Here is a 19,941-nt window from a genome sequence, read left to right on the forward strand (position 1 = left end):
GAGCAATCCTTTTGAATAATGCATGAAGCCTTTTGTTGCATGCATGAATATCATTTGCCCGGTCTAATGTGTGCATCACACCCAGAGAACAATATTTGATTTATTTTTCCAACTTCACTCACTTAGTTTAATTTCTCAATTCATCCACTCTTTTTTTTTTTCTATTGAGTTCTCAACAGCTCATCTCTTCATGTATCAACATGACAAAAGTAATTGAATTCAGCGCCCCTGCACGGGTCCGTCAGATCTGTCGTTTTTGGCGCCACACAGTATCAGCGGCCGTGCTCTCGGAGGGGAAATAGCTCCTCTGATGAAACATTCATTGTATTGTGCTAAAGGGAGTCAGGAGGTACAAATAGTCGCTGATGAAATTTGACAGCAGCAGGGTCCGTTTCAGAGAAAATGTGAGCTTTTCCATCACTGTAAGTTTTATTGAACAAAGCAGACAAAGCATATCCACTTCCCCGTAATCATGACTTAACAATTGCATGCTTTTACTTCATGTTGCTGATGGCATTTTGAGAGCAGTTGCAATCACAGTTTAGTTTAACCCAGCCCCCCCCCATCCCCACTCTACAATACAAACCCTCCCTCTGGCTCCAGACATCCACCTCCATCTCGTCCCTCCTGCTTCAACAGTCTGTGTTTCTGTTACTCCACCTCTGAGCTCTTGGTGCTTTTTTTTTACTAACAGCTGGTATGCTTTGCCTTTTCCTTTCCTATTATTTTGCTGACAAAAGTTGCATTGATGAAAGCTGACTTGCAAGGTAGATAGTTCTGTCTGTTTGATACAGAGTCTGATATCCCTCTTCCTCCTCTGTTTGCATATAAAACACCCCCCCCCCCCACAGTCTCTCTGCCCCCACACTCCCAAACTCTCCCTGAGCAAGAAGACTGCCGAGTTTGATTTCACCCACCTGACATATGAAATGGACTTCAGTCCCATAGGAATACAAGTATCACTCCCATCTTGTATCAAAGCCTATGGGGCTCTTGACATGCTCTCACACACTGTGTGTCTTTGTTTATTTTACCGTGGTTATATGTATTCTTTCATATGTGTACTTTTGCATGACTAACATTAGATTTTCTAACAACCTTTTTTCCTGCATGAACTTCCGTTAAGACAATTGCAGTACTAACTCAAAGTTGAGTCGATGTTTCTGTATGTTTGAAACGGGTCATCGTCAGTAAAGATCTCATGGCGCTCTATCACAGCAGACCTGGCAGCACGTAGCAGACTTAACTCAGACGAGATGATTTACAGCACGCTGAAGATTTATTTTTTTACGTTTTCCAAAGCAAATATTCCTCATTGGACTATTAGGCCACAGCAGGAGATCATTTTTTACCAAAAAACATTAAAGGCATAATATGCATAATATTTTTCACACTTAAATATAATATAAATCAAGTATCTCCTCTGAAAATAACTCTGTGAGTCATGACTGTCTACAATGGGTGTAACACCCGAGTCCCACTGTCTGTGATGTTTTCAGAGTTTTCAGAGTCCTATCTTCACTTTGTTTACATCGCCGGGACGGCCGGCTGACTCCTCCCCTCACGTATACAAGTTGTTTAATTGAGGGACTAGAGAAAAGAAGAATAACATACTGTACTCACTGCTTAACTGTGTTTCTAGATCACGCTCATTTCAGGTAAATTTACATGCAGTGTGAAGATACCAGCATAATAAAGGTCGCTAGCATTAGCATGCTAACACCGCAAGTTGTTTTGGTTTCATGCTGGTGCTCAAGGGCGACATCTGCTGGATCAAAAAATCGCATATAAAGCCTTAAACTATGTATATTTAGATTAAGATGCACAAAGAGATCTGCAGTATCGCGTCGTCCACAAGGGGCGCCAACATTCACACAAACTGAAAGCTTCTCATAGCGAAACAGAAATGGAAACTGATTGAATCAATATGTGCAATACGTGTGAATTAATCACTTGAAATTCAGATTTCTTATGTTAAGTTTTAGTTTATCATACATTAATAATCATCATTTTATTATTTCAGGTTAATAAATATATAAAGAATAATATGTCCACTGTGTGCAGGCGCAGCTTATTTATTTTATGCATTTTTTTTTTCATCTTTGAGTGGGCAACAGCAAAAGCATAACTATTAAGCAGTTACCATAGTTACTGTGAGTCTGAGCAGCACCTGCTGTGGTTTCACTTCATCAGGAACAAGTAGAGGATGTTTATGATCAGAGTGTAGAGTTTAATGAATCCTACCAGAGTAAATAGATGAACACAATCAAATGACTATAGTATCAAAGGCAGATGTGTGCTGTACGTGTAGTCATGGTGCGACAGCAGAGGGCTCAGTACATGCAGATCTGTTGGAGTCATTACTCAGATTATATATGGTTCATGTGTCATAAATGTAGGTAAAATATTCAGACGTTGTTTGCAGTAAATAACAACTTACCAGAATGGCATAAGATATTAATACCTAACCTCACATTTCACTGACATGTCTCCATAAACTGAACTAACTCAGCTTCACCGCCGCACAGAGCGCCAGGCGATAAAGACAGTGACAGTCGTTCAGTTCAGACACAACGACTGACTAACTGAAGACTAATGACATAAATGTAAGGATGCAGAAGATAAGATAAGATAATCCTTTATTTATCCCACAACGGGGAAATTTACGGGGTTACAGCAGCAAAGAACAAAGATTGCAAACAAAAAGTGAACACAGTAAACAATTTAAATAAAAAAAAAAAATAAAAAAAAGCACATGCCAGAGTATCTAACTTTCTGACTATAAACAGATATGGAGATTATGTACTAATAACATCTAAAAAGCACAGTGTCAACCAAGCAGACAACCTCAGGTCTTAAAAAATGACGCAATGTGGAAAAAGCCTGCAGTTCGTCAAGTGTCCACTTGAGGCTGGCTCCAGGAACACAGGAAGTCACATACAAACCAAAAAAAATCATTTTTTACTCTATAAATCAACATGATTACAGCCTGGACTTTAAAAACGATAGGTGTGATGTAACGGCTCGTCAAGAGGTTTAAAACACGCCTCAGCTCCAGCTCTCAGCATGTCGTTAGGTTGACTGAAAGTTAGACTGAGACAGCATTTCCAACATGGCGGCTGCTGCAGATGAGCCTCCCTGCAGGAACAGATGGCTGACGTCACTCAGGCTTCATCGGTTAATATTTACAGTCTATATGGGGGTCAACTCAGGCCCCTGAGATCCCAACTCAGGCCCCTGAGATCCCAACACAGTGCGTAACACAGGAGCGTAAGATATGCTGCGATCTGACAGCTCAAACATTCCTCACTGGTGGTCAGGGAGGCGTGAAAGTGTGGAGAGAGGGTGAACACAATCACCTCTCATGTTTAGATTCAAGCTAAGTGTAGGGAACAAAAGGCGTAAAATGTGATACTCTGGATGCTGCCATTGTCCAATAGAAATCATAGAAATCACTGCCAACAGCTAAATCCAGGCACTAAACTTGAATAAATGTATTTAAATATGTCCAATGTTTATTGATGCTGTTTTTTGTGTTAGGCCGTTGTTGTGTCTGTTTACTGAATACAATTCAATTCATTGGGAGTTCAGGCAGGCAGTCGGCTACAATCTGGCAATTTGTCGCAGGATTTTGTAGGACGAATACTAAAATGTGCCTGAATACACAGTTGTTAGTGTTTTGCATAGCATATGTATGTTTGTTCTGTGGGAGCTCCCGTTTGCAGAAGCCCTATTGTCTGTATGTTGTGCGTGACATTTCAATTTCTCTGCAGAGTCAATCTGCACACTGCGCCGCTCGTTGTTAGAAAAGTCTGCTCACCAAGTTGCACGTTTATCTCCGCATTCAAGGCCCCAGCACGACGTGCCAGGAGGACTCGTGTGCCAACCAGGGCGTGTGTCTCCAGCAGTGGGAGGGCTTCAGCTGTGACTGCAGCATGACGACGTTCGGAGGGCCGCTGTGCAATGACGGTAGGACTCAGCATTCTGCTTCTTCCTCCTGCAATGTGGATGTTTTTTGTGGGGTTTTCTCTGGTATAATGAGACAGTCAACATACATTTACAGGGTTTTTCCTGGCTCAGAGTGGGCCTTTGGGGGGTGACAATACGCGCTGTAGTAAACATTCGACCTGTGTATTACAGTATAGTCTACGAGTCTGTATTACCTTATTTGACAGAAATCTGTGCATTTCATCGTTTGATGTATTGATGTTTTTAACATACATTCAGAGAGGATTTGATTTGCAATTTGAATCGTCTTTTTTTTCTCTTGATTTTCCTTTGGCGCTGAGTAAAACCTCTATGGGGGGTGCCAAAGAGTTCTCTATGCAGGAAAAACCCTGTTTAGGTAACTTGGGTTTGGACCTCTATTTTAATCATCCATCTATACCACATTTCCCGATTGGGGTTGCTTGGGCTGAAGCCGATCCCAGCTGTCATTGGGCGAGAGGCGGGGTTACACCCTGGTACTGTTCACCAGCCAATCACAGGGCTGACATATAGAGACAGGAAACCAGTCACACTCACATTCACACCTACGACCAATTTTAGAGTCACCAGTTAACCTAACGAGCATGTCTTTGGACTGTGGGAGGAAGCTGGAGAGAACACACACATGCACATGGAGAACAGGCACAGAAAGTGTCCCACGGGGAACCAGGAACCTCCTTGCTGTGAGGCAACATGGCTAACCCCTTTAGCACCAAGAAGCCCTATATCAAAGTGTCCTGATCATACAGGAAGGTCAAGTTTAACAAGTCCTTTGCACCCATCTTAGCTCATTTCTTAGGTTTTCAATAACCAATAATACATTCCTCCACCAGAGACAAACACGCTGTCATTTCAGTACCTGAATGTTGCCAACGCTGTTCACCATTTAGACACTGTGAGGGTGTTTACATGGACTATTCTCAAACTCACCTTTCTCAGAATATATGTGATTTTAGTGGATCATGTCGATCATTAGTGACCTTCTAAAATGCATGGTGCAACATTTTGATGATGGTGATTCACAGATGATGTCACTTGTTTTTGATGGAGTCAAAATGCTCCAGCAACACTTGTAGTAAGAAGATCAACTTTATTAACAATTTAGACCAACGGTCTTGTCAGTTGGTGAAGTTTGTGCCAGAAAATCCTCTTTTTCTCCACTTGTTTTTGATGTGTTGTGTGTGTAATGGAGGCGTGGTTAGAGCAGATCGTGGGGTCGGCTGACGCTGTGGTGGAGGCCTCCTGATGTCATCTCTTTTCATGGGGCTCAGGAATCCTGGCAATGGCCCCTGCTTGCATGTTTCTCACAGCATTAAATGCAAAAAAAACTTGTTCCATCTGTTGAGCTTATTAATTGCGTCCAGAAAAAAAATCTTGGCGCCGGTCGTTTTAAGGTGGGTGTTATCATCAACAGCAGGGCCATTTTTAGCCTGTTGCTTTCACATGCGATTGTATCCCAGCTCATTAGTGTTTCCTATGTCTGAGTGTCTTATTTGTGTCCTCAAAAATCAGAACTTTTGCCTGAAATATGACGTATTTGCTTTGTAAACTCAGCAACAACAACAACAGCAGCAGCTATGTAACCGATGACTACTGCGTTGTAACTCGGTCAACTCGGGTGAATCTTGACACTGCTTTTCTTATTTTCTCACTACGCTTGTGTTGCTGTGAATACTTATTTTCTTCACTGACAGAGTGGAGAGCTTGCTTGCGCCTCTGAAGGGGCATAGACTTTTAAGTATGAGACATCTGGCTGACAGTTCAGTGAAAGCTCATTAAAATTTGACAGATGTGCCACTAGAGGGGGCAACTAAACATTGTGTTCTGCTAAATAAAAGATCATCAACGGGTCAATCACACAGAAGAAGAAATTAAGCGGTAATGCACGTCTTATTTGTTGCACTTTCACCAGAATGTTTCCCCCCGTTAAGCACCGCACTGACCAACACCAATTACAAGCTCATACATCCCCTTTAAAAAATGAAAACTAACTTTGAGCAACAAGAGGCCATTTAAAAGTTCTGTGATATTAATCTCTCTTAAAGACAGTTAAATTGGATTTTTTTTTTTTTTTAAGGGACCGAGTGCTCATTAATGTTAAAACTTCTGAGAGAAGTAGGGTAATGTCTGCCCTACCTTTTTAAAAAAATGAGCTACTTTCGTATGCAAAACATGCACCGGGGGGTTTTTTTGTTTGGTCATTATTTTCTTCTGCAGCGCTTCACACAGTAAGGGGGTGAATGGACAAAGTGCTGAACTGCATTAAGGAGAGAGAGAGAAAAAAAAGAGAGCGGGCTCCTCAGATGGCACACAAAAAGCAGAGGAGAGAACAGCATAAATGTTAATGCATTCTGTGTCACTTCTACCAGCGTGATAAGACCCCCCCCCCCCCCCAACTTTTTTGTTATCACCAGAACAGTATTAATAGATTCCTGTGAACATATCTGCAGCCTATGATAACACTGAAAGGATTCTTTCTGTCCGTGAGACGCAGGCTGGAGCCCTCCTCTCCTGTGCACGTTTTTTACTCTCCCCTTTCATTTCTCAAGAAAGTGTTTGGATCAACAGAGGAGAAGAGGGCTTTGCTGGAGGTGTTGGGGGGGGATATGTTTTGATTGCGAACTCCTCGTGAACCTTTCCTCATGCGTTAACAGGAGAAGAATCGCAGGAGTTTTTCTTTTCCCCTCCTCCTTTCTTCCTATATCATACATATTCATCTTGAGCAGGCCCACAGAGCTCATTTAGAGCACTGGGAGCACAGTGGCTCATAAGGCATGTATGCATGTATTATATCTAAGCAGAAGTGCTCTACCTGCTGATTCCGGTTGCTGTGTTGCTATTCTTGTTATTCCTGCTGACCTGACAGAACAATAGGAAGGATCAATGTTGCAGGCCCCAAGGGATGCAAGAAATGTTTCCACAAAAAAAATCTAGTTTCTAAGAAATCTCTTTCTTTCACCATGGATGAACTGAAAGAGTCCTAAGAATGGTGACGCAAGACATCCTCGGTCTGCAGAGGGAAATCTGTGAGGAGGAAGAATGAAGCTGGAGATGGTCGGGTTTTATGTGTGTTGATGGATTGTCATGGGAATAGAGGAGGAGGAGGGGGAGGATGAGGAGGAGGAGGAGGAGGAGGAGGAGGAGGGGAGCGGCAAAAGAAAACGAGAGAAACATCTCTGAGGAGAATTTCACTTTCTACTGGATGTATTTGCACAAGATGAAATGTAGGCATTTTACAACAGAGCAATCGGGTCTCCAAGAACACATCTTGCAACGGGGAGCTTGCTGCGTTTTCCCCCGATTCTTCTTGTGGGAAGTCACCGGCACCCTGCCTTCTCGCTCGGAGAAAAAAAAAACTCCATTTCACATGCATTTCTGTGAATGTCTAGAAGACTTCAGGACAGACTGCCTTGCCTTTATTGTAGAGAGAGTGGAATAGAGCGGGGAATTAGGAAGAGAGAGAGAGAGAGAGAGAGAGAGAGAGAGAGAGAGAGAGAGAGTGTGGGGAATGACATCCAGGAAAGGAGCCACATGTCAGACTCAAACCCTTGCCGCCCTTCTAGGACAACTTCAGACCTCCCTACATGGGGAATGTGCAGGAACCACTATGCCACTGGCCGCCCTCCCTCACTTGATCTTTATTTAAATTTCAGAACACAATCAAAGCAAACATTTATGAACAAAGTTATTTACAAAATGCATAATGTAGTTTTTCATTTTCAGGTTGCACTGATACTAGTTTAATTATGGAGCCTCTCGTTAGCTCCTCTTATGAACAACAACAAAGCATTTCACATTAAAGATCAAATAAACTGAAAAGAAGTTGAATTTACTCTGGCAATAATCTGCTTAAATATAAAAGACTTAAAGGAAATGTTCTGTTTTTAACAAGCATGGTGCTTTTGCAGAACCATGCCGATGACATCACCCCACACACACACACACACACACACGCACACACACACACACACACACACACACACACACGCTGTCTGTGTTCAGCCTTTTTTTAATCGTCCTGGCACCAAAAACAGCTCCTAGTGATGAGACCCAATTCATGTTTAACACCATTCACAACCATCATAATTCATTTACCACGCATGGTGAGGAATTTGATTCAACGTGGCCAGCATGGCTTGTATCTTTTTTTGTCTTCTTCTTCCTCATGTCCCCGTCTGTTGGTATCCAGTGGAAGTAATTGGCTCTTTAAATACAACTGGAACTCATGGTGTCCACAGTTCGTTAAAATAAATTGCAGCACTGGCACATCACATGGTGAGAAGTGTTGGAGAGACAATGATGAAGAGAAAAGTCTGAAGACCATTATGTCATCATCTCGCCGCTCATTCTGCAGTGAGTGGTGCAGAGCTGTTCAGCTGTAGTTGACAAATTCAGAACATGCTTGCAGAACTGACAAGAGATGTTGGATTTCTCTAAAACCCTGTGCAGTGTGTTGGGACATGCATACTGTACATACATATGTATGAACTGTTGAAGGAATGCTTGCACTGAAAAACTGCCCAAAGATATAAGACATGAAGATGCTCACACACAGGAAAACCAACTTTCTGATTGGTAACTAAATGCATGCTGTCCTTTTCTAAACTGATCTAAAGAGGATGAAGCTAAGACATAATAAGACAAAGATACACTCCTCTGAATCTGGACATTAAATGGTCCCACAGGGGGAAATGTGTTTTGCATCAGGAGCACATGGAAGGCAAGAGCTCAGACCGAGATGGGAATTCCTACCAAGTCATTTAAATGTGCAAATGTGCAGAAGAAGAGGGCTAGCTAATTGCTATTAATTGCACTGGGTACAAATGAGACGTGGAGTATATTTATATATCGTGATCTAACTGTCCTCGTCTCTTTATTAGTTTATCCTCTTTATCTTCTATGTTGGAAAAAAAGTTTTTAAAAAAGGGGCCATAACTTGCAATTTCTTTGATAATAGGGCTTGTAATGTGGCAAAATGTAAACCCTAATAGGGTTTACATTTTGAAACACTTTTTTTTGACTTCACTTCAAAAATTATATTTGATACCTCTTTTCTATCTGTAAATATGTTGTCAGAGAGACAAAGGGAAACTATTGCTGCGTTCAAACAAACACAAAACTCTCAGACTTTTCAGTGTAAGCTGTGTGTGTGAATGCGAACAAAGTAATCACCCTGACTGTTACCTGCAATTTTTCCTACCAGCCCCCTAAATTGTACCCATGAAGTGAGGTTGAGCTCATGTGTGAACGCATGCAGGAAATATTCAAGAATAATTCCCACGAGGGAGCTGTTAAAAAGTGCATTGATATGAAAGGGAAAAACAGTCAAAGACCATGGGGCTTCATCTGGATTTTCCACAGGTTCCTTTTTTTAATGCCCTGTCATGCCTCCAGAGACCCCCCCCAACCCCCCCTTACTGAAAAATGTAAAATACCAAGACAGCTTTAAACAAATGAGCTCACATATACACAGTTATACCTTCAACAGTCTTCAACGTCTTCAGTGTTCTTACAAGCAGTCATCGATCAGGTGGGTTTTTTTCCCACCATTTTCTTGGTTTTATTTCATATAAAACCTTTTTTCACCTTCTGCACCTTTAAATCTGGTTATCACTGACGCTCTGGCAATATTTTTCTCGCACATTAAAGCCACTAAAGCGTATCCAAAACTGAGTTAAATTTAAAACTCCTGCTATTGGGGGTGAGTTCTAGTTCCACTGAGAAGCCTGAGTGTGATGTGTGCTTGTGGGACTTCAACTCCAGTCTGGACTTTCCTCCTCGGGGAGTTTTCCCCCTGCAGTGGTCAAGCTTCAGAGGGTAATGCACGGTGACACACAGAATGGTGTTTTGCTATAAGAAAGTAAAGTGGGTCGTGGAGAGGCTCCGGCGAGAGAGAGAGGGGTGTTCGCGTGGCCTTCACGCAATTTTGTCTCGCCTGGGTGCCTCGAGCCAGAGCTATTAGTGCCATGTCAATATTGTATCAACAATGGAGGTTGTGTGTGGGTCTGGTCTCCACTGTCTCTGCCCGAGGGGGCGAAGACGAGCCCCCTCTCACTTGATTTTCTAATGTGTCTGAGTCAATGCTCATTCTAGTGGCTTGGTACCTTGAGAATAGTCTCATGTGTGCCTCGGGCTCACTATTTACTCTGTGATCTGTAAGAGACATGGGTCTGCTTTTTCTTAAGTGTATGCAGAAGAAAACTAACATGATCCTATTTTTATTATCACCCTCATCGCACATCGTCTAAACACAGCTACTGCATATATGTAAGACAAAGGGACCCACATGCTGTTGCATCAGCACCACAGAAGCAGAATTCAACTAAATATTTTAAACAACCAGAAACTCAGAAACCAAAAAAATAAAAAATAAAAAATGGTTCAGAAGAAGAAAAGCAATTCCCAGACTGCCCAACTTCACTGACAACCATGTGAGTAAGAAGAACTGCATGAGGTCCACTTCTCCACTTCTCTACATGCACAAATATTTGCTCTATTTTAGCCTACTGTAAATCTTCAGGCATATTCCTAGAATTAGCTTCTTTTTTTTTTTTTTATAAATGAGGGCACTTGTGTTCCATTGAAGTCGTGGCCGCTCTCCAGATTCATGCAGATAAACACACACACACACACACACACACACACACACACACACACACACACACGAGCAAGGCGGTGGGAGAATACAGCAGACAGTTTCGTCCCCCTTCCTCTCTCTGCGGTGGCCTTGTTTCCTCGCATGCACGGATTAGACCACTTAGTTTGGTTTCGATCAATACAAGGGGACAACAAGTCCAGTAGTTAGGCCAAGGGGGGGGGGGTACGCGGCGCTGGAGTAAACAGCCTGCTGTCACATGGAAGTAATGTCCTCTTTGCCCTGGCTGTGGCCCTTCTTTTAATGCTGCTCAGTGAAATATAAAAAAATAAATCTGTGGGTCTGGAGATATTTGGGGCTGCAGTGTGTGTGTCGAGAGCTTGGCCTAGCTGTGAGCGGGCATTGTGCCCCGAGATATGAGAGGAGCGGTCTTAAGTGCTTTAGTGCATCCACTCCAGTGCGTTCCCCTTCGATGTGCACACATGCTTACATGAATTATGGCACATCACATGTAAAGTTGAACTGATTAGCTCAAGTCTTTTTAAATGCACAAGCTAAAGACCTTTTTATCTAGTCAATGGTCATTTACTCTTAACATGAAAGTACCCTTGATGTAATACATGGATCCATAAACAGTACAGTGCTGTATGGGGTAATTTTGCAAAACTTTGAAAGAAGATATTTGATTAAAGGGTCGTAGTAAAGTACACTGTAAAACTAGTGCTAAAAAAAAGCACTAAGACGATGTATATCATGATGAAACCGAGAGATGTGATCATATGTCCAATTTTAATTTGGTACCAACATCATGATTCCAAAAATAGTTTGTTGTTCTTTATGTGTCGTTCATCAATCTCTTGCAATATTTGAACACTTCTTTAGTCTGGCCGCTTCTACAGCCTTGCTTTCTAACGAGACGCATTCTTAACCTCAAAACCTTCACGTGCATCCACCATGTTTGTACGCCTCTCTTTATTACTGCAAACTTACCAAGCTGGACAGAATAGATTGAGCCGGACAGGAAGTCAGACAAGTAAACGCACAGAGCATCCGGTCAATTTCAAAATAAGACTCAATATACCGACTGAATATAAAAAGTTTATAAATTGTTTTTTTGTCTCATCGATTTGAGTCGTCCATATTTGTATACTTTTTTTTGATCTTATCATGAGCTACTGTTACATCTCTGACTTACACACATACATCACATTCCACATTATCCAATAAGTGTCAGTGCTTGAAGCTGTGTTTCAGGATGTTAATCTGCACTTATTTTCACAAAGCTGCTGTGCTAGGTTGACACAAGATATTCATCATTCTTTTTGTTCCTCTTTCATTCTCCCATCCTTTTCCTCCAGCTCCAGCTGAGTATCAACGGTCACTGTCTTGGCATTGGCAATCTCAATAATTTCCTCATGCTGATTGAATATCTGAATTTTAAATGGGGTTTCTGTGTCAGGAAGCCGTGGCCATATTTGGCTAAAGGCTGTTGGCATGGAAACCAGGTTTTCTTACTCCTCCTGCTGTGGATGCTGTAACATGTCTGTAACCTTGCCGTTGCAGTTTGCTCTGCAGGGAGCGTTGTAGAATCGCTTACATCTTTAAGCCGTCTTGGTAGAATACTGAAATCGTATAAACCTGAGATCTATCACTCAACATACATGTCTGATGCTAAGACACAGAGTACAGCTGTGAGTGAGCATGACTCCGGCTTATTATGTGATGCAGCTTCATGCCGGCCCCTCGTCTTTATTATAGAGAGGCAGTAGTGTTTGACATGTGTCGGCTTCATAGGGGCCATGCTGCTGTGGTCTGCCCGCAATGATGCTAACTCAGCTGGGGGGAGCTCCTCTAGCTCTCTGAACATTATTTTTTTATGTCAATGAACAGTATGCGGTTCAGATCAGAGTTGAGCACAAGCTTTAGTTGTCTTCGTCAAATCTCTGCTGTAATCAGAATCCCATCGAGAGCTGATTGTGGTGCAGTGGTGGGGACTTAATCTTTGAGGTGTTCCTTATTAATTGGCTGCCCTGAGGGGTGTGTTGACGGGGAATAAGAATCTGTTGTTTCTCCAAAACACAATACTAATTAAAGTCCTGGCTGGAAGACAGAGTATCTGCTGAAGTACCCTGCTGGGTGATACACGGACGCTGTGGATATGCCCCCCCCCCCCCCCCCCCCCCTCACCCCTCTCTCTCTCTCTCTCTCTCATAAAGTCAGACTATTGAACATGACACATGGGAGAACTGTGGCAAGAATTTTAAATACCCCCCCAAAAAAGTTTGCTTGCTCATTCTTTACGATTGAAAAAAAAAAACTTCTATCCGCCACTGAAAAGCATTCTGGGAATTATTTCAGCGTCAGAAGTCATTTAATTGAAGAGATAATATGAGTTTCAGTTCAGTGAATCGCAAATTGAGATGCTGACAGACACTGTATTTAAAACTTGCACTTTTTCCAAACACAATAAGCACTGGATGTTCCTTAGTTAGAAAGGAGTTATAGAGATAATAATAATAAGAAGAAGAAGCCTCCACAACTGTGAACGCGTATGACCTCCTTTGACGACACGAGGTCAGAGGTAACAAGCAGAAACATCATGTGCAGGAAGATATGGAGCAGGGGTGGGCAACCTGCGGCCCCAATCAACCCTCAATGTGGCCCCCATGTCAATTTTGACATATCAATTAATTGGAAACATGAAGAAAACATGACAAAATCTGCCATGAAATCATGTCCAGAAATATGTCCATAATAATATTTGATCACTGGTATATGGTGAGTTACATTTGTGACATAAGTGACTATAATCGTTTTTGTATTCTACAATTTGGGCCCCTGGCAGTGACAATTAAATGCATGTGGCCCTTGCTGTGATCAAAGTTGCCCATCCCTGACACAGAGAGAGCGATATATCTGAAGACTAAGGCCTCTGTTTCCCGGAATTTCTACGTTACTACCCATGCTTACTTGACCAGGCTTATCATTTTTCAGGAGGCCATATTGTGTTTAAATAGGCTGCGACACTTAAGCCCTTTTTATCGTGCAATTCCGCAACAGCGCAGCAACAAAGCTCCGTCGTCATTACGTCTTAAGAAATGTATAGCAACAGAGTAATATCGCTGTCCCAGTCTGTGAATTCACATTGTGTTATGCTGTTGTAGAAGTGCAAGAGAGCACAACACAGTGGGAGCTCCACATAAACACACAGTCTGACATGCACACACACACACAGACAGCGCTTCTCTCCTCTGCTGGCTCAACCGGTCCTGTCCCGCCCCTGTAACGCCTCTTTTGCTACCTTCAAAGACGGTACAGAGGAGGGATCACTTTGTCTCTCTTTTACGCCTCCAGGACGTTTAATGAAGGTGAAATGTCACAGGGGGGATATATATGGTGTCCTGAAACCTCAGTCTGAACAGGGCTTTTGTGACTCTGGGTCATTAAGTCATTCATTTTAATTACATGTTTTTCCATCGCTACCAACACAGTGACACCTGTATTATGAGACCTACCTAATTGGCATCCGAGGTTGAAAAAAAATCGACTAATATTTATTCATGTTAACTTCAATTCACGATGAGCCAGAGTGCTCCACCGGCTCATTATCATTATTGGCATAATGATGAACCTATTATGTCCTCAGCTGCATGCTGAGCACGAGGTTGGGCTTTGTTGAACTCCAGCTGTGACCAGTGATCACAGTTAGTCAAACAGGATCCTGCTGCCCCGACCCCCTGCTGTCAACATTGACAAGTCGATGACATGCCTCACGATGAGTCATTGAATGTCATTAATTGCACAACCAAAGTTTGCTAACCCGACTTCAATTCTTTTTTTTTTTTACCTGCTACGTAGAGGTAAAAGTGGAAACTCTTGATTGGATGTGCAGTGGTGCTGCTGATGGTGTTGAAATGGATTATTGTGAACATTACCAACAATGGTCGGGCAAGCATTCCTCTTTTTCCATCTGAATGAGGCCCCTGTGTTCACTCCACATCAGGGGGTTGTTTGTTGATCATTTCTGGTCTTCAAATAGTACGGGGACTTCTTTTTGAGCAGTGCCATGTAACAAATAATATAAAGGATGGATGTTCAGACGGAAGAGAAAATAAGTGATGCTATTGTCAATTATTTGTTTGCCCATATCCTCTAGTTCGGTGCGTGAAAGCATTTTTTAAGTCCCCTTTTGTTGAGTTTTAGGTTTGCTTGAGTTTAGCAAAGAAAATGATGAAGTTTGAGGAAAGACGAGATTCTGATTCACGATAATTCATTTACAGTATTCATGATTAATCACTTTTTTATAACAATTGAAATGTATCACAATGTAATGCCGAGAAACTTACCGGCAGGCCATTTCAACACAGCCGAAATAGGGGGTTTAAAGATTTTTTGGGTGACACCTAGGGTGGCCAATCACATTTCAAGTGGGACACAGACTTCCCCATGTCATTTTTTGGATCCGCCCCTACAGCCCAGCCAGAATTCCCATGTCGTTGCACTAACCGCTATGAATATGGAGGCATCAATTACGCAGCATTCGATATGCAACCACAGGAACCCAAGGTTAGCATTTTGTAGAATTTTAGCTAGATGTTAACACAACTGTCTTACAGTAAGCACATGTGCTTATTGTTAACCTACTGTTATCGCCTAAAAACAAAAAGACTATAAATAGCTTGCCTAGTGAAACAGAAGTCGGACTAACACACCTGGATAATGCAGTTGGGAGTTGATCTCTTCTTGCATGTCACCACCTCAATTGGCCCCAAAATGGCCTAAGCCCTCTGCACATGCTCCACAGTACTGTGCCGGGCTTTGACCCTGAAGTCAAACAGCTTAAAAGCATAGAAGAAGGCCAGGAAGAAAATGAGACAGAAGTATCAACATGGTGAAGCCTCAAACAAGATCCATGCAATTTCAAACAAATGAGGAGACCCAGACACAGTCCGTGTTCTCACTGTTCTAAATACGACCAGTCTGCTGCTTGCTCACTTGTTTGTTGATTGTTTGGTATGTGATGTGACAAGTGAGGGAGAAGAAGGTCCAATGGTTTATAGCTGAAAGGGAGCAAATCGCCTCCCACCGTGGCAGAGCCAGACAGACTTCCATCAGTAAATCAATTCTCCCTCGGTGTTTGTAAACTGGGAAAAGGACAGTAGTCCAATTACATGGCCTAATTCAGCTTGACTTGATGTGCATGTAAACAAACTGATTGTGGGAGACTTGCTGGAACAACTCTGGTCTTCAAGGAAAAGAGTGTAACCAGTGTTTTTTGTGATTTGTTTTAAGTACCGTGCTAGCATTGATATGAAATGTAAACTCAATCTGCACACCACAACTTGTACAGTTTGACCTCAATGAAGCTCAATGATGTACACTAAATCAGCTTAGTCAAGGGCTTTTGATTATCCTTTGGAGTGAATCTGTGGTTCCAGTTGAAGTACACACTTTGAATATGAATCAGACATGTTTGTTTTTACATAAGCACACCCTACAAGACGTGCACCATGCCTGAAACATAGCCACAGAAGCATCTCAATAAACTTGTTTAATAAAGTGACAAAGAAAGTGAAAGAGCCTATGATAAAAAAAATAAACTGTCGGAGGGCCCCCAAAGCAAACAAACAAATGTAGTACATCGCTGCTTGTCAACAGGCAAGACATGCAGGCAACAGCTTGGGGGACCCAGACCAGTAGGGGGGCCCAAAACAGTGGCCGAAGATGTGCAAATTTTGAAACCTCCCTAAGGGGGTCCCATCTGATAGCACTTTTGTAGCTTTGCTGAACACTTGTTGGAGGGCTCCCCAATTGATTTTTGCCTAGGGCCCCCAACAGACTCCCCACTGAGTACATCTACATATAGCCGTGTGCACCAAGTTTTATTTTATACGCTCTAAAGGCTTTAGCAATGCAAACTCCCCTCTCCTTCACCAGCATAAAGAGATCTATAGAAGGTTTTCTGCAGTTGTCCTTGAACTCTACTAAACTCTACAGGTGTAAAAAAAAAAAGATTTCACATGTTGTGCACTATTCAGATACTTCATTATTTGTTGACAAGCGCTGCATCAGTCACAGCCATAAAGCTGTGCCCACTTTAGAGAGGAAACCTGCAAAGACTCAAACACTATTTCAGACAGGATGTTTTGTGTTTTGGATGCTCTCACAAAAGCCCAGACAGAACAAACACACTTTGTTCCAGACTCAATCAAGGAGATGTTAGAGTTAAGTCTGTCCATGATTATTTATGACAAGCAGGGCTGAAAATTACAGTCATATTAATAATCCATTACACTTTTTTTATTCCCATGCCTTTATTTAAAAACAGAAGATGGACATCAAGTAGCCTAAGGACCGCCCCTGAGCCTCTGATACTGATCTACTTTGAGTGAAGGACTTTTACTTGTAGAGTAGTTTTACAGTGTACTTTACTACGACCCTGGCAACCATTTTGGCACAGAAGAGCTACAGATCCAGATTATCAAACGACCTTTATTTATTCATCTTCATAAAGAGAAGCCTGAGCCTTTAAAGTCAGTTGATGTTAAGATACCATACAGACTGTAGTCACTAACGTGGTCAGGCTATCGTTAGCTCGTTAAAGGTCGTCGTCGCCTCAGCTCTTACTGACACACACATAAACACACACACATACACACTTCTTGCTCTCAGCCTGCACCGCACACTTAACCCTCCTCTCTCCTGCTTGTTTTTTTGACTGATAAATAAGATGCACAGTGGGGGAAACATAATTTTGCATGTGCGATTGTTTACCACTAATGTTTGAATCCTGTCCCCTACTTTTTTGCCACATTTTTTAAATTTTTTTTAACAAAGATCTATTTTTAGCTCGTCAACATGTCATCTCTGTCAGGAAAAAACATTGTTGACGTCGCTGATGAACATCTGTCCTCATATTTTTGTCAGCCATTAAATGCTTTAAAAACAGCTCAGTGTTCTTTACAACACTCTCTCTGTCAGTGATGTAACTAATCACCTGACTCAACAAATCCATGATCAAATTCATTGCCAACACCTTTAATGATCGATTTTTGGTTGCAGCCCTAATTGCACAAGATCCTTTTACTGTATTCATCACACTTTGTGTAACTAGAATCATGTAACAGTGAGACTTCATCAGGTCTTAGTTAATCAAATATTGTGTTTTTTTACTCAGAATGTGGAAGGAACCTGAGATTTGAGTTCACTTAAAGTCTAGACGGTTGTTTCTGATCTCTCTTCATGAAATTCAGTCGAGCCTGCTGTAAAGACAAGTGGAGTCACGCTACATCACTTAAAGTCTGTGACACACTTTTCATAAGCATACATTGCGTGCTGGGCTTAAGGGCACCAGCCTTTTCATTTAACCAAGCCTTCACTTAGATGTTAGCGGCTCATTGTACTCTGTAAGGGTCAACAGAAATTATCCTCTTCTTCCTGCTCTACACTGGATTGTTTTTCAATGCATGAAGTTGAAGTTATAACTGAGAAAAATTCAAGCTCATTTCATTCTGGACTCAGCTAGTCAGGTTTCTGGGAATGGACAATATTTATTTCTGACTTCTGATGCACTATCACCATGATGTTGATTTAATTAAAGACAGAGGTGAAACATCAGGCAGCCTTCGCACATGACAGCTCCTCTCTCTAACAGACCTTATCTAACATTGTTTTAAAGCGAGGTGTTTCATCTTGTCCTTGTAAAGTTTAATCACCCAGATAAGATGATTCATGAGCCGACTTGAGGGACACTGACATTGAATCTGATCCTTTATCCGAGCTCCGAAAGCGTGCGTTGGCAACTCATTCACTTTTTCTGCTCTGATGTTCAGCCCATCCAAAGCTGACCCTCTGTTCTTCTCTAAAATGAAGCACACATTGTTCAGCTGCTCCACTCTCTGATGTCAGGATGTGGTGAGAAGTATTTTTCTCATCATACCAGATACATGTCTACTAAAATTCTAACGATATCAGTACCTGTTTGAATACCATGACAACAAAAATTCATGTAAAGGTTTGACAAGCTTTATGAAACCCCTAAATACTCAGATATAAGAATAAAAACCAAGGAAAACAAACGGGACTGGAGAGAGAGAGTCTCGTAAACCTGCAGCCAAAAGGTTTTCAGCTGACATCATTGTCATGTCAACGGACTAAAATAAACAAACACAGCAGTTTAAATAAGCATGGAAGAAGAAAAACACATGTTTGGGGAAAAGGTTGGAAAAGTAAGAGGGAGAAACCAAAAAGCTCGTCACCACCTTCTGCCCAGAGTGTGTGTGTGTGTGTGTGTGTGTGTGTGTGTGTGTTTGTGTGTTTGTTTGTTTGCCGACCATCTCTCTTACGTGCTTCCCTATAAATCCCCCTCCTGGTCCTTCACTGCAGACTGCACTCAGGTATGCAGCAGGTAGAGGGAGACCAGGGAGACAGAGAACAGGCTACAGACCAGGCCACACATAACATGCCTGAGAAGCTGAACCTTTTTGAAGCTTCAGAACTTTTGATTACACTCAAACTTAAAAAATCACAGAGATTGAGTAACACCTGCTATCAACATATTTGACAACCCTTCGTCAGGAAGTATCAGCATCCCTACTTTTGTTTCTTCAGCCGAAAATAACACCGGCATCTGATATCCAGCCAAGTGCAGTGTCTCATAAAAAACAGGTTTGAGTGTGAAGCTTGTGTGAAGTACAACTTCTACACTGTGAGAGAGCGGTGAGAGGCCGGCCTGTATGTATCTGTAAGTCCATCACATTCACCTCGTTCATGTTCTTTCAACAAATCCAAAGCAGAGATGGTGAAGAAGAAACATACAGTGAGAGATACTTGAAACCAAGACATGTTGCTGAGTCTGAGAACACTAAAGCAACGCTCTTTGATTAAAGTTTGTGTAGGAAGTAGATCCTTCATCACGCCTGCATGTAGAAGGCTCTTCACTTTTCCACATACAGTGATCAGAAGAGTCGTATTTCTGTTGATGTTTTCAGAGCCGGGAGAAAAAATTAAGTACAATGTAGAGCTCTCCTCTCGATAGTGAATAGATTTTTCTGTCTTTGTATTTCATTGATTTGAGTCCAAAAGCAAAACGAACGTCATTCAAAAACGACGCAAGAGGCTTTTGAGACGAGTGTTTATTAATACTTCAAATTCATTTTTTTTTTTTGTATTTCCGCTCTTTGTTGTCTCGGTTGGTTTTGTGCCGCAGAGTGCTGCGTTAACAAATACTGCTGCAGACCCCTGATGATGAGAGACGCTCAGTCTGTCCTTGACCTGCTCAGGATGAAGCACTGTTAGAAGGAGACTCATCTACTTCTGGACGGATTTCACAAGAGACAGACAGACAGACAGCGGAGAGA

At 42.0% G+C, this 19,941-nt stretch overlaps 1 protein-coding gene across 14 annotated transcripts in view; it reads left to right on the plus strand.

Moving 5' to 3' along the window:
* The window catches only part of LOC109983199 (neurexin-1a), a 338,575-nt gene that overhangs the window by 169,563 nt on the left and 149,071 nt on the right, over positions 1-19,941 (plus strand). For all 14 annotated transcript variants that reach the window (XM_065959877.1, XM_065959879.1, XM_065959887.1 and 11 more), the window contains one exon: positions 3,850-3,969. In XM_065959877.1, the coding sequence (XP_065815949.1) occupies positions 3,850-3,969 (120 nt within the window). The remainder of the gene's footprint in view (positions 1-3,849; positions 3,970-19,941) is intronic.

Source organism: Labrus bergylta, chromosome 10 (genome assembly GCF_963930695.1).
Source record: "Labrus bergylta chromosome 10, fLabBer1.1, whole genome shotgun sequence".
NCBI classification, from domain to species: Eukaryota; Metazoa; Chordata; class Actinopteri; order Labriformes; family Labridae; genus Labrus; species Labrus bergylta.